A 13,943-nucleotide genomic window follows, 5' to 3' on the forward strand; every position below is an offset into this window, starting at 1 on the left:
TCCCTGTCAGATTTAGGATTGATTATAAGATCTGTCTCCTGACCTATCAGTGTGTCCACGGTAGCGCACCAGAGTACCTCACAGAACTCATTAATATTCATACTCCATCCCGACATCTCCGCTCTTCTGACACTCACAAACTCCAGGTTCCTAAGTCTAAACTTCGCACTATGGGAGATAGGGCCTTCCAGGTAGCTGCACCTCGAATTTGGAACGCTCTACCTAATCACCTGAGAGCGCCACAGTCTATAGAGGTTTTTAAAAACAAACTAAAGACCCACCTATTTTTAACTGCATTTTCTTAAACTATATTTTGCTTTTGTTGCTAATTGACTGTTTTAAGTTTGTTGTCTTAATTCTGTTCATTGCATGTTTTTATATCTATTCTTATTGCTTTTATCTGTACACTTGTAGCACTTTGAGATATGTTCGTCATGTGTAAAGTGCATTACAAATAAAATTCATTATTATTATTATTATAATATAACAGGAATATAAATTACAATTTAAAATATATTCAAATAAAAATAAAATTATTCCAAATTCTGAAAATATTTCACAATTTTTCTGTTTTTACTGTATTTCTTATCAAATAAATTCAGATTTTTTTTGAAAAACCTTTCCAACCCCAACTTTTGAATGGTATTTTATATTAAACATCAAATATGTTCTGATTGGCTGTGATTTGCTTCAGTGTGGACAGGAAAATGACTGGTTAGGATCATGTAACTGTGAGAAAGAGAGAAAATAAACAACATTTAATGTGCTGACCTCGGTATGACTTGGCGCAAAGGTCTTGATTGTCATCATAGACTCGCCATAGGACCTTTTGGGAGGGGGGTCTTGCAGGCGGGATGGCTGCGTCCGAGACATTGCCGCTGTTGAGGAGTAATTTAGGGGAGGGTAAGTAAGTTTCAAGCATCTCCAAGAACTTGCTGCAGCTCCAGGTCCAGCGCACTCGCGGAGGCTCGTAGTCGCACCGAAACACGCCCAGTCGTGACTTGTTGCCAAAAGTGCTCACGTTGCCCACGGTGACGCCCAAGCAGAGGGAGGAGCCAATGTTGAAGAGCCGCCCCCTGGTTACCCACTTCCAAAGCTGGGCGTCACCCTTGCAGGAAGAGGAGAGGTACAGCGTGTGATCTCGTACCCCCAAGCAGCCCAGCGCTCCCTCATGGAAAAACGCGAAAGTGTCCGATTCATCTGTATGAGCTGTAGCACGAAGAGAGAGAAAAGAAGTGTTATTAGTCAGACATATTGTAGAAGAAACATCTGATAACCCTATAATTGTAAATACGGAAAGATCTTTAATGATTTGATGCCGGTTTTTAATGATTTTAATGACTGATCTGATCTCCATCAAACTCTCAATGTCATGCGACCAAAACTGTTTTTGTCTCACAGCTATTTTCATAGTATATTATTACTGCAGTAGGATAAGCAAACCCCTTTTGATTCTCTTTCACCCACTCTAATGTTCAATAAAAACAAGCGGTTCAGAGCCAACACAAGCAAAGCACAAATCCAGCTCCAACAATCCCACAGAAAGTTTTTATGTGCTTCAACTCGCCTCGATTGTAAAACACTGATTTAATTACAGGTGAAAAGTAATTGTTTGAGGGAAATCTGCAGTTTCAGGATACAGTCTGTGTGTGTGGCTTCTGTGTTTGCTTTGGTTTTGGAACTCTTCATAATATCTCTGACTGCAAATAGATAGTAATTAACAAAAACAAAGCAAAAAGTGCAACAGAAACCGAGAGAACGCAGACATTGGCAATATTCCTCTTTTGTGTGAACACACACATTTATCCCTGTTTCATCATAACTGAGAATACTCCAGCACCCATCAGTGGTTTGTGGTATTCTGACATGAGGAGGCAAAACAACCTCTCTGTGTTTAGATCTTTTTTTAGTCCATAAAGATGTATGCATTCAAAAGTTTTTGAAAGAAGTTTTTTGCACAAACAGTAAAACGCTAACATTATGAATTTAAAACAACTGTTTTCTATTTTAATATAATTTAAAATGTAATTTATTCATCATCCCTCCAGTCTTCAGTGTCACATGATCCTTCAGAAATCATTCTAATATGCTTATTTGCTGCTCAAGCATTTCTTATTAACAATGTTGAAAAAATTTGCTTAATATTTTTGTCAAAATTGTTTTACATTTTTTCTGATAGGCTAAATAGAAAGTTAAAAAGAACAGCATTTATATTTGAAATAGAAATATTTTATAACATTTTAAATGTCTTTATACGGTTACCTTTGATCAGTTTAATGCTGTTTTAATTTAATTTTAATTCATCCTTGCTGAATAAAATAATTATTTATTTTAATAAAAAACTTACTGACCCCAAACTTTGGAACAGTAGTGTATATATTTACATTGAACTAAAATCTATTACATTTACACTAATCTATAAAGTAGATATATCACATCAAAGTCTCATAAAGTGTATGATAATAAACATTGTAACATTGACATGGCAACAAATATATATTTACAGATCATCATGTACTTTTGATTCTGACATGACAGAAAGTGATGATATCCGAGTTGATGAATTATAGAGGTGCATTTTGACAATCAATTACTGATGTCAAACTTGATTTACTTGTGTCATTGAGTTTAATCTCATATTTCACAATTATTGGTTTTCATTTGTACTGTTGGTTATTTTCCTATTGAGGAGTAACTTTCTTTTCTTGCCTCCTTTGGATGTCATACATTATAAAGCTGCTGTACCGGATACTCACAACGCATTAAGAATAAAGAAATACATTGGTATTTGAGTATATATGTGTTGTTTAGCGAGAGAAGGAAAAGGAAAAGAGATGGCTAGGAGGAGAGTCAAGTAGAAGGCAGAAGAGACAAACCCGGCAGCGTTCCCGAAAGCCAGTCTGGTTTCTTTTTATACTTTCATTCTGCTTTTCTCTCTCTTTATCTGTCTCTCTCGTGCACCCTCTCATTTCTGCAGGGGGGGCATGCAAGGTTACAACCGCAACGTCAGAAAGAAAGAAAATCAGAGCAAAAGAAAAAGAGCCTGAAGAGATACCCGAGAGCTGTGTTTCCACAGTAGCTCCAAAGCTGGGGAAAGGGAAATGGGATTACTCTAAAAACAAACAGGACTTCTCTAAAAAATAGAGACAAAACATTAACTGCGACCCTGGGAGACTTTCTAAATATCATCAAGCAATGCTCTCAGACATGTTTCCATATAAGCATTCTGTAATTTATATAAAAATAAAGATATCTAGTGTTTTAAGATAAACTTTTTAGCAGGCCCTGGCAACAGATCACCAATGCAAAAATCCTAAATCAAGTGTCTAACGAACGAGACGTAAAATTACAAGAGACAACAAATCCAACTAGGACAGTTCTTTTCCTGAGGTCCTGATTCAACGTATTAATGAGATGCAATCCGTGAATAAAACAAGTCTTTCTGTCTTCCAGAAGAATTTGAGAGCACCATGTGATCTGAGCGAGTCATATAATTGGTGGAGGTGAGACCCTCGAGACATAGGCCTACTTCAGTAAGGACGGTTAAGACATGCGCGTTCACGCAAACTTCAAAATGTTTCTCTCCACTCCTGACAGATAAAGGCCAAAGCAGGCTCAGACACTTCTTGAGCATCATATTAATGTCTTCACCATGAATCAGGGCTTTACTGCATGAGATGAGTAATTATGGGTGTTTGAATAAAGGCAACAATGAATCGCAATGTATGTTTTTGATCACAAACTCTGATCAAATATTTCCAACTTTTGATGATCAGGTCAGGATCTACATTTCCAGGGTTTGTCTCAAACGATATATATATATATATATATATTTATAATTTAATGATAAAGTCAAGTTTACTTTGGTTCTCCTTAATGCAGAATAAAAATAAAATAAATGATAATAATAAAATAAAATAAATGTAAACATGAATAGTACTATACTACTAATTAATCCATTAATCATTTGACAGCCCTAAAATATACATTACATATAAATCTTTAACTGCAGGACAAATAGATGTAGTGAATAAAATAGCAAAGATTCAAATTTTAGATTCAAATTTAAAGTTAAAAAATGTAAGTTTAAACTAGTAAAAAAAAAAAGATCTGTATATCAACAGTGGTTGTGTGATTAAAGAGAGATGCATATATGGTCTGTCTGAAGTACAGTTAGAGCACTGAGAGGCAGAATAGCATCCATAGAAGGTTTTCGGACAGTTATTGAGTAGGCTAACACAGTTTACAGGAAGAAACTCTTTTTTTCAGCCTGTGGTTTTGGCAAAAATGCTCCATAAAACCCCCTTCTTCCATGGTAAAGATGAGAACATTTCATGGCACGGATGCTGCTGCACAGCTAAATAAACTGTTTTTGCGATTACTGATTACATAATCCTGATGATGTGGGTGAAAATGGTCTCTTCATCACAGTCTGTGAAATATTCCCGATGAATTGTCTTAAGGTGTTTCAAGTTTGTAAAAACAAACGCAAAACGTCCTATGTGAAACAGTTACCAAACCAACTCAGAGCTGAAGGCTAAAAAGAAAGAAACAGGCACACATTGGGGGGGGGGGGGGGGGGGGGGGCACTAAAGTCTAAGCGTGAGCTTATCATGTGGTGGTATGTGGTTTTCCCGAACCCTTATTCTAAGCTACCAAAACTAAACGTTTATTATTATGACAGATGTATTTTTGTTTCTCCGTTCCCCTTTTTGGAGGAGGGCAATAAGTTTGGGATATAAAATGAGAGCGAGAGAGAAAGAGAGAGAGATGGAGCCAGCTGGGAGACAGGGAGGGGGGAAAAGGAGTGAGGGAGCAAACGGAAGGGTGCAGAGAGAGTTCAGGTTTTTAGTTGATCCTTTTATTCTGTAAACACAGATGATTCACCAACACACAGGAAATTCGGGCCAGTATTGTATTTGTTTCTTAGCTCCCATTACTGAGCCCTCAGTCAGAGCTCTAACCTGAGATCAAACCCCAACTGAGGCAGAAACAGGTCTAATATAAGGGTCTCCCCATGCACAAGTTTTTACATTGACACACAAAATTAGAAAAGCATCAATAATTAAAAAAATAATAACAGTCAAATATTATGAACATTATATTGTTATATTAAAAGTGTCAAAAGGCATGTCTAATAATTAAGAAATACATATATATTTGACCATATGGATAATAAATCTTAAGGAGTTCTCTAAATAAATAAATCTAAATCTGAAGCATAACGGTCAGTGGTAGAACATGCTATTTATTTTCTATAACACCTGTTACCAATATTTGGTACCAAAAATTTTCACCTCCTAACAAATGTACACTGTAAAAATGAATATGCTTATCTAATCAATAGACTTGTGGCAACAGATTACAAGCAATATTATTTTATTAAATTAACAAATTAGAATTGAGTAATAATTAATCAAATTATTCCTTAAAAGTTAACCATTTAAGATGAGTAAAGTTTACACCAAAAAAATTTACAAAAATATCTCACTAACAGACAGACGTTAAAGATTAATTAAGAACTCTTTATTTTATATGCCAACATTTAAGACACCTGATGTTAACAAGCAGAATCACTGAAGGAGAAACCCGTAATTTTAAAACAAACACCGATCACCATAATGGTGACTTAAATTTATGTTTTTTTTTGGTTGCTGTTGTAAGTTTTACTCATTTTAAATGGTTAACTTCTAAGGAATTAATTTGATTTATTATTACTCAATTCTAATTTGTCAAATTTAATTAATAATATTGCTTGTAATCTGTTGTCACATTTTTTTTATTAGATAAAGCATATTCATTTTTACAGTGTATATAAAACATAAATTTATTAATTATAATTTTATTTTAAATATATATATATATATATAATATTTTATATCAATAAAAATACTAAATAAAAATATTTAATTAATTATTTAAATAAAAATATTCAAATTGATAAATAAAACTACTGAATTTAAAAAAATAATAGTTTAACAACACTGCTCTGTTCTTTAGAAGAAGATAAAATCCCTGACACAGAGGTGCAAAATCCTATCCCGTGTCTGCTGGACTGTGAAGTTGAGAGAAGCCCTAAAAACTATACAAGACCTCTGAGACGTAGACGACAGCCCTCAGCTGCGGCTCGTTATTGTGTAACCGGATATTTAGGACACATCTGTTTGAATCAAGCGCTTGAGAACACAGGTTAACAGAGCAGTGAGAAACCAAGAACATGCTTCTGCAAACAAGCATAACGACTGTCTCTTTATAATTAAACATGTCCTTAGATTCGCCCACTGAAGTTTCGATATAAAACATAAGAGAAATGCCTAATGGTGTTGCATCAATGAAAATACACGTACTCGTTGGTGAAGGAAATGAAGCGAACTTAGACCAGCTAACAATTTTACGTTCTGGAAACATCTGGGAACGTTAGTTTTTTTCCCAAGAACGTTCCTTATTGGTGATCCAGGAAAGTTTTCTTAATTTAAATGAAACGTTTCCTTATAAAAATATAACCTAAACATAACCTACAGGAAACGTTCCTAGAACGTTCTTGCTTGGTTCCCAAACAAAATAACAAAAGTCTGAATTCCAAGCAGTGTACAAAATGAAGGAAAATTACAGCTTGTTTGTTGTATGTTTTAGAGAATGATGATATGCTATGATGCTTAAATGTCATTTCTAGAGTTTATTCTTTATAATATAGCCTATTACAGTCGTGATCAAGTGAACTTTTATATGCTATGATGCTTAAATGTCATTTCTAGAGTTTATTCTTTATAATATAGCCTATTACAGTCGTGATCAAGTGAACTTTTACGAATCAGTTGAGAAAACGATTCAGTAACTCAAACAACACACAAAAGAACATTCTCTAGTCGCCACCTACTGGTGTAACTACATAACCTGAAGAAAGCATCAATAAACGAACTAGTTAATGAATCTCTCAGTGAATCGATTTAAATGATTCGAATAACTGGAATGAATCAATATCCACACCATCAGCGCTGGCACTCCCCTCCCCCTGTTCTCTCTTCCCCTTTTAACATCTGGTTCCACTCAGAGTTTGGATTTTCGTGGCATTCCTTCACATCAGTGCACTCGGAGCCAACATTACACAACAGCACCCCAAATAAAACCAAGCCTCATAATTAGAGTTAGCCTATTTCTAATTCACAAAACACTTCCAACAATCACGAAAACAAAGAAGTCAGGCCAGGGGAAAATGCAAAAGTGATAATAAAGTGTGAATATTTCTTACCTGAGTGCACGGTGGTGTTCCGCTCCAGGCTTAACACCAGAAATAAATATAAAGTGCATCTGCAAACATTTATCCACGCGCGACTCCAACAGCCGTCCCGGTGCTCGCCACCGTGCTGATGATGCATACCCGCGGAGAGGTGAAACGGAGAGAAACACGACTGTTTACCCCCTTCCCTTTGAAACAGAAGCAGGGCTTGTGAAGGACAGACGGGTTTTGAGAGTGTCAGTGTCGCTGTGTGCGTGGACTGTGATGAGTTCGGAGTGAATGAGCGGGGCAGACCGTTCACTTTCACTGCACACGCACACACTCACACGTCCCAAGAAAATGAAGTGGAAGAGGCGGAGAAATAATTTTGAATGACTACCCGACACCCGGGATAAGTGTCCAGGGCTGAAAATGTTAGCAGACTTTCTTAACACTTTGCTCTCAGGCAACAAAAACACGACATTGTTCTTTGTGTAGCCTAATAGCCTATTTACTCACATGCACATACTATCTTTACTCACATGCACCACTATCAACACTATCTTGAGGTTACTTTGGGAAAACATAGCGTTCTTGAAAGTCTACTTTGACAAAAAGCAAACGTGCTACCTATTTTCTGCACATGAATTCAAGTAAAAAATGCATATGAAAATATCGGACGCTCTCCACAAATAGTGTACAACCAGAGAATGTCTATAGGGCCTAAAACCAAATGGTCAGTGCAGGAAGTGCTAACCACACGAGGTCAACCTAAATTGTAATATTGTCCATTTTATTGGTTACACTTTATTTTAAGGTGTCTGTGTTACAGTGCATAGTGTAATAATAAACATGTTAGGATTAGGGTTTGTTTGGTTAAGGGTTAGTTTTATAGTTTTATTTATAGGCATAGTTATTTTACTTACTACATGTAACAAGGACACTGTAAAACAAAGTGTTTCTAGTTTTCTATTCAAAATCTAATAGTTTAAAAAGTGTACACCAATAGGGCTATAGAAATAAATACATGTCAGAATAGATAATCGGAAACCGAGAGTTACATACAGTATTAATATAACATTTTTGGTCACTAAAACTAGCTAATTAAAATAAAAGCACAAATAACTTAACATTAGTTTAATAGATTATTGTGTTATTTCAGTCAAGAGGATCAATACCTGAAGGTGACAATGGTCAAAATCACAATTTTAGGTGATACAAGGGGGGAGGGGGATGTAACTTATCGTGGAAATTTATGATGTTAATGTTATAATTTTATGCTAATGTTAGATACGTTTATACAATAATAGTTAATCAAAAATATGATCAAACAAGTAACATGCCATTTTCTTATCCTTCTACATATTAAATGAGTTGAATGGGTTATTTGTGCTTATGAGATTTACTTATTTACATATTGAGAATTGCATGTCTGGAATGTGCCTCTCCAAGTTTTTGAGAGAGGCACCCAACATGTGTAAAAACATATAGCAGGCTATATTTAATCTTCTTGCCAAGATATTCAAAGTCACTGGAGTCTCTTCAGTCGGTCACCTAAGTGACCAATTCTTAGAGCACATATTTCACTTTTAAAATCAGAGAATGACCACAAATATTGTCTGACCGTCTCACCGTCTCACTTCTTCTCAAAGAACATGTTATCAGCATGTTTTGGGGACGTTTCCTATTTAGAGCAAGAGCTCAATCAACTCATACCTTGAAGAAGCTGCGTATCTGTGCGTTTCTGGTACCCTTAAAGGACCTGCATGACGTTCATGAGGTGAACAAATGGGACGCAGGGAATGACCATGACAGACAAATGAAGAAACCTAGATTGGTGACCTCAGTGGAAAGTTTATCTATTTCTTAACTAATCAGAATCATGAAGTAATGAGTCTGACGTAGTTTAAAGTATAGTATTGCTGTGGTTTTATGAATGTACAGCAGAGCAGTGTGATGTATTTTTCTTTGATAAAATAGTAAACTGTTCATTAAACTAACCATGTTTCTAAAAACTAACCTTACTTCCCCTTTAGGCCTAACAATTCTAACACAATTTGCTAAAACGTTCTGTCCTGTGTTTTTGAATGTTGGATGTTGTTTTTCCATACCCCTTTAACTTTGGTTGTGTGAGTTTATAAATAACAAAGATGAGAAATTAAACTAGACTGATGTCTAATTTTGAAACCAAAAACAGAGTTTGGTTCTACCTGGTAACAGAGGGGTTTGCATATGAAAACCAATCAAATTGTGGGGAAATTATGTCATGTTTCATGTAATTTTTTCCATACTTATTATATCAAAACTGTTGTATACGTGTTAACTGGTGGGATTCTCATTTTGTCTGAGATCCTCCAACCTTGCTTAATGCTTCTTCTTGGGGGAAGTTCTCCCTCCCGGCCGTGATTAAAGCATTTAGAGGTGTGGTAATTCTCAACACTTACAGTGTTCTGCTGAACCCGAAAGGGAACTACATGAACACACTGTTTACTGTCTTCCAGAATGACTTTGCTCAAACTCAGTTGGTCACTCACAGCCCCGAGGACAGACATGCTGCGGGAGTTGAGCTCCTACATTGACAGCCTAGCCATGGGGGTAGAATTCTTCCGTACCTGATACCCTTAAAGGGATACTCCACCCAAAAAAAATTCTGTCATCATTTACTCACCCTCAAGTTGTTGCAACCCTGTATGAGTTTCTTTCTTCTGCTGAACACCAAGGAAAGATCTTTTGAAGAACGATTGGCACCATTGACTTCCATTTTTTTCTACTATGGAGGTCAATGGTGCCAAACAACTGTTTAGTTCCAAAATATCTTCCTTTGTGTTCAGTAGAAGAAAGAAACTCATACAGGTTTGAAACAACTGGTGAGTAAATGATGACAGAATTTTCATTTTTGGGTGGAGTAGCCTTGTGGAAACCGTGCTGGCTTCCGCCATTACCATGCCATTGACCCCTTTGAACCCCATCAATCTGAATCCTCAGCCCTAATAATCACTTGCTACAAGACCATCATGATTTACCTGCCATCCACCCATTGTGATGATTGTCGTCCGATGATGTCCACGCAGGGACTTCATCTGACGAAAAGGAGGACTGTAGCATATCTAGTGTCAGGGTGACTCATGTATTCCAACACTTAGAAAGCGTTCTAACCCCTGACTTTGTCCGGTAACTCACGAGAAGGGCACCACCAGAGAGCTCCCATTGACACTTTTGTGGCATACAACACGAGAGAAAACAAACAGCCATAAACTCGAACGCATGAGCCTCAAACAGATTCGTATCGCTCAACACCCCCTCCCTGGCAAGAAAGGAAATCCAGGTGGCCGAAGCAAAGCTCCCCCAAGCTGCACACACACACACACACACACACACATACATGGACTTTCCTCATTTAACTTCCTCATAATAAAGACATTACTAAGATATTTTTATGTTTGCCTGCTTGCCCATGTCATATGGGGGTATCTATATGATTTTATCATAGTATTAACTGAACTATAAGTGCAACAGTTACAGTTATAAGTGGTCAGTTCAACCTGGAAGGTCAAAAGTCAGGACCAGCAGTTTCCTTGCTCTCTTCTCTTCAGTTTAGTTTGTTTTAGTTTCAGTGATTCTTCTTTAGTTTTTGTTTTCCCTTTTCATATTCTCCTTTGTTCATTTCCACACGCGAGTAAAATAAACTTAGCCTGAATTAGCTGGTCAACTTTACTTTCAATGGACATTTGAAATTCCTGTGACTTTGCTCGCTCCCAAAGAACGGAAAGAACGCAAGACACTCAGGCGGAACTACACACACGCCTTCTTTACTCAGCAACACAGGAGAACTATATTATGTTTCTCACTTGTGAGATGAATAAAGGCGTTATCTAATCTAATCTAATGCAAGTATTCGTTTTATCGAGTTTTCAATACGTTTAAGACTTGTTTATCCCATTTAGGGTGATTTGATATCTTGGTGTCTCTCTGTCAAGGTTCCTTTTGTCTGTGATTTTGCCATAACTGATTGACCATTCTCTCCCTGTTCCTAGCACTCTCTAGGAGAGATTTTGTTGTATATACATTTACTCCTTGTAGTCACCAGTATACGTGGTTTTCCTTTATTAAATTATATTCATTTATTGACTCCGTCTGTTGCTCATACAATGTCCCTTAAAGGGATACTACACTTTTTTTGGGAAATAGGCTCATTTTACCACTCCCCCAGAGATAAATTGTTGGGTTTTACCGTTTTCGAATGTATTCAGACGATTTTTTGATATTTAGAAGAATATCAGTAAACCACACTGTAAAAAATATTTTCAAGATTTGTTATCACAACATAATTTCTTTTTTCAAATCAACTTTCTAATAATTTATTTAGTTGAGATAACTTATTATTTTGAGTTTCTGTTGGTTAAATTCATCTACTTCATTGTATTAACTCACTTTATCCAGTTCAGTCAACTTAAAATTTTAAGGCAACCCAGGTTACTACTTTTTTAAGTTAAACCAACAATATGTTTTTACAGTGTAGTAATCACAACATTTTTTCTTTTGTCAAATCAACTTAAATAATTTATTTAGTCCAGATAACATATAATTTTGAGTTTCTGATGGTTAAATTAATCTCCTTCATTGTATTAACTCACTTTTTCCAGTTCAATGAACTTAAAATTTTAAGGCAACCAGGTTACTTACTTTTTTAAGTTAAACCATCAATATTTTTTACAGTGTTTCTGGTCTCATTGACTTCCATAGTATATTTTTTTCCTATGGAAGTCAATGAGACCAGAAACTGTCTGGTTACTGATATTCTTCTAAATTTTAAAAATTGGCTGACTGGATTTGAATACGGTAAAACTCAACTGTTTAACTCTGGGGGAGTGGTAAAATGAGCCTATTTCCCCCCAAAAAAGTGGAGTATCCCTTTACATGTTCGATATAAGCTACAAGCTTTACAATTTGTTGCTACTTTAATTAGTATTTTTCTAAAACTGGAAAGTTATTTTTCATGGCCAGAAAGATAGCCTTTCTTGCGAGTCTATAAGGATAATTTCTCTTGAGGGTTGATGAAAGATACAATCAGTTTGCTGGACTAACAGATTATTCGATAACAAACTAATGTTAAGGGTTATCCTTGGAATTGGTCTGTTCTAGACAATTAACATATTTAATTATAATTTGTTGTGATTGATTATTGACATTCAATTTTGCTTTCCTGTGTGGATAATTGATAATCCGTTGTATTAAGAGTCCATACATACATTGGCAATGTATCCCCTTTACGGGTAATTTTAATTTGTGATGCGATACCTGATCATATTCATGATCATTTATTAAAATTAAGCACCCTTTATTTGAGCTAGAATCATTACAGAGGGCATTTGCTGAAGTCTGTATGTTTCTTACTTCTGCTCAATTTAGGGAAGCAAGTCAGTTGGGAGACCCAGATATTCGAAATGTTGGGGAAGTTAGGGGACGTCGATTGGAGACGAGACCCAGGTCCGTAGTTAGGTTTAGGGAAAAATCTACCACAGCGCCTAAAATCTCCTTGCCGAGTAGTATTGAAGCTGAGTTCTGCTGATGAAACAGCAAACTATCCTTCAGTATATATTTCTTCAATTGATTATACTTCTGACCCATGGTCTTCATTCATCATATCTGGTCCTTGGGTCTTTAACTGTGAAATCCCCTACAATTTCAATTATTCCAATTACAGGAACAGAAAAGTAAAGTAAACTTTCTATGGACATTACATTTCCGAAAGCTTGCCCAAAAGTGATTCAAACAGGAAGAAGGGATCACTTTAAACTTAGTATTGTGGTTTTGGCATTTTCTATTTCTTGAAGGATTAAGTTGAACAATCTTCATGAAACTATGAATCTATAAACTATGAAACTATTCCAACTGTGGTTGTTCTTGACACCCCTTGTACCGTTTGGTAATCCAGGACCGGTTCTGTAATGTAATCACACATGAGATCACAAGGCCAGAGTAAAAAAGTGGGTGGAGTAGTTGTGTTGGAATTTAGGCAGGCCTGGTTTGGTTTGGTGGAAGTAATTGTCTACAGGTTCCAGCTGAGCCTAAGTGTTTGTCCAAAACAATCCCCAAATGGTGAGTCACAGAGACTGGAAGTCTGCTTAAGCTGGGGGAAGGGTTGTTTTTTTTTGGAGCCAGGTTGGTAAAAAATAAAAATTAAGCATGTATAAAAGGTGTTATAATCTTTACAGAATGTCTGAAACTTTTCAGGTTAAAAAAATATATAATCCTTGTAATTGAGCTTTGACTGAAGTTCAACAGCTGCTGAAAAGGGCTGAATGGTCCAAATGCATTTGGCTCAGCTTCAGACCACATAGGTCAATGATTCATCAAGCACCCACCCAAACTATCCATTTCTGATTGAAAGAGAAATATAGGGTTTCAGAAATTTCACAACACATTCCCTAACACCACATTTTAACAAATACACACACTTTCTCTGCCATTGAAATCTACAGGCAATCAGCAATTCCTTGCCTCTCTATCATTATCCCAGCAGCTTTCACATTGAATTTAAATTCAACACAGTCACCCTGCAAAGGCAATGACAGATACCCTGAGGTGAGACGGAGCCTTTAACTCTACTCTTGTATACGGATACATCCCACCCACTGAACCAATGTGTGACGGATAAAGTAAAAGAACATTTCGAACCACATTTGAGAGAATTTTTTAAAACAGCAGGTGATTTATCCAGATAGAA

The 13,943-nt window shown here is 36.2% G+C and overlaps 1 protein-coding gene across 1 annotated transcript in view; it reads right to left on the bottom strand.

Annotated features, from left to right (window-relative positions):
* The window catches only part of mrc2 (mannose receptor, C-type 2), a 32,868-nt gene extending 25,192 nt beyond the window's left edge, over window positions 1-7,676 (bottom strand). Inside the window, exons 1-2 of the mRNA XM_039687768.2 lie at window positions 7,250-7,676; window positions 772-1,209 (exon numbers count right to left, since the gene is read on the bottom strand). Coding sequence (XP_039543702.2) covers window positions 772-1,209; window positions 7,250-7,376 — 565 coding nt within the window. The 5' untranslated portion in view covers window positions 7,377-7,676. The remainder of the gene's footprint in view (window positions 1-771; window positions 1,210-7,249) is intronic.
* Between the last annotated feature and the right edge of the window lie 6,267 nt (window positions 7,677-13,943).

Source organism: Pimephales promelas, chromosome 3, assembly GCF_988280905.1.
Source record: "Pimephales promelas chromosome 3, fPimPro1.hap1.1, whole genome shotgun sequence".
In the NCBI taxonomy this organism is placed as follows: Eukaryota; Metazoa; Chordata; class Actinopteri; order Cypriniformes; family Leuciscidae; genus Pimephales; species Pimephales promelas.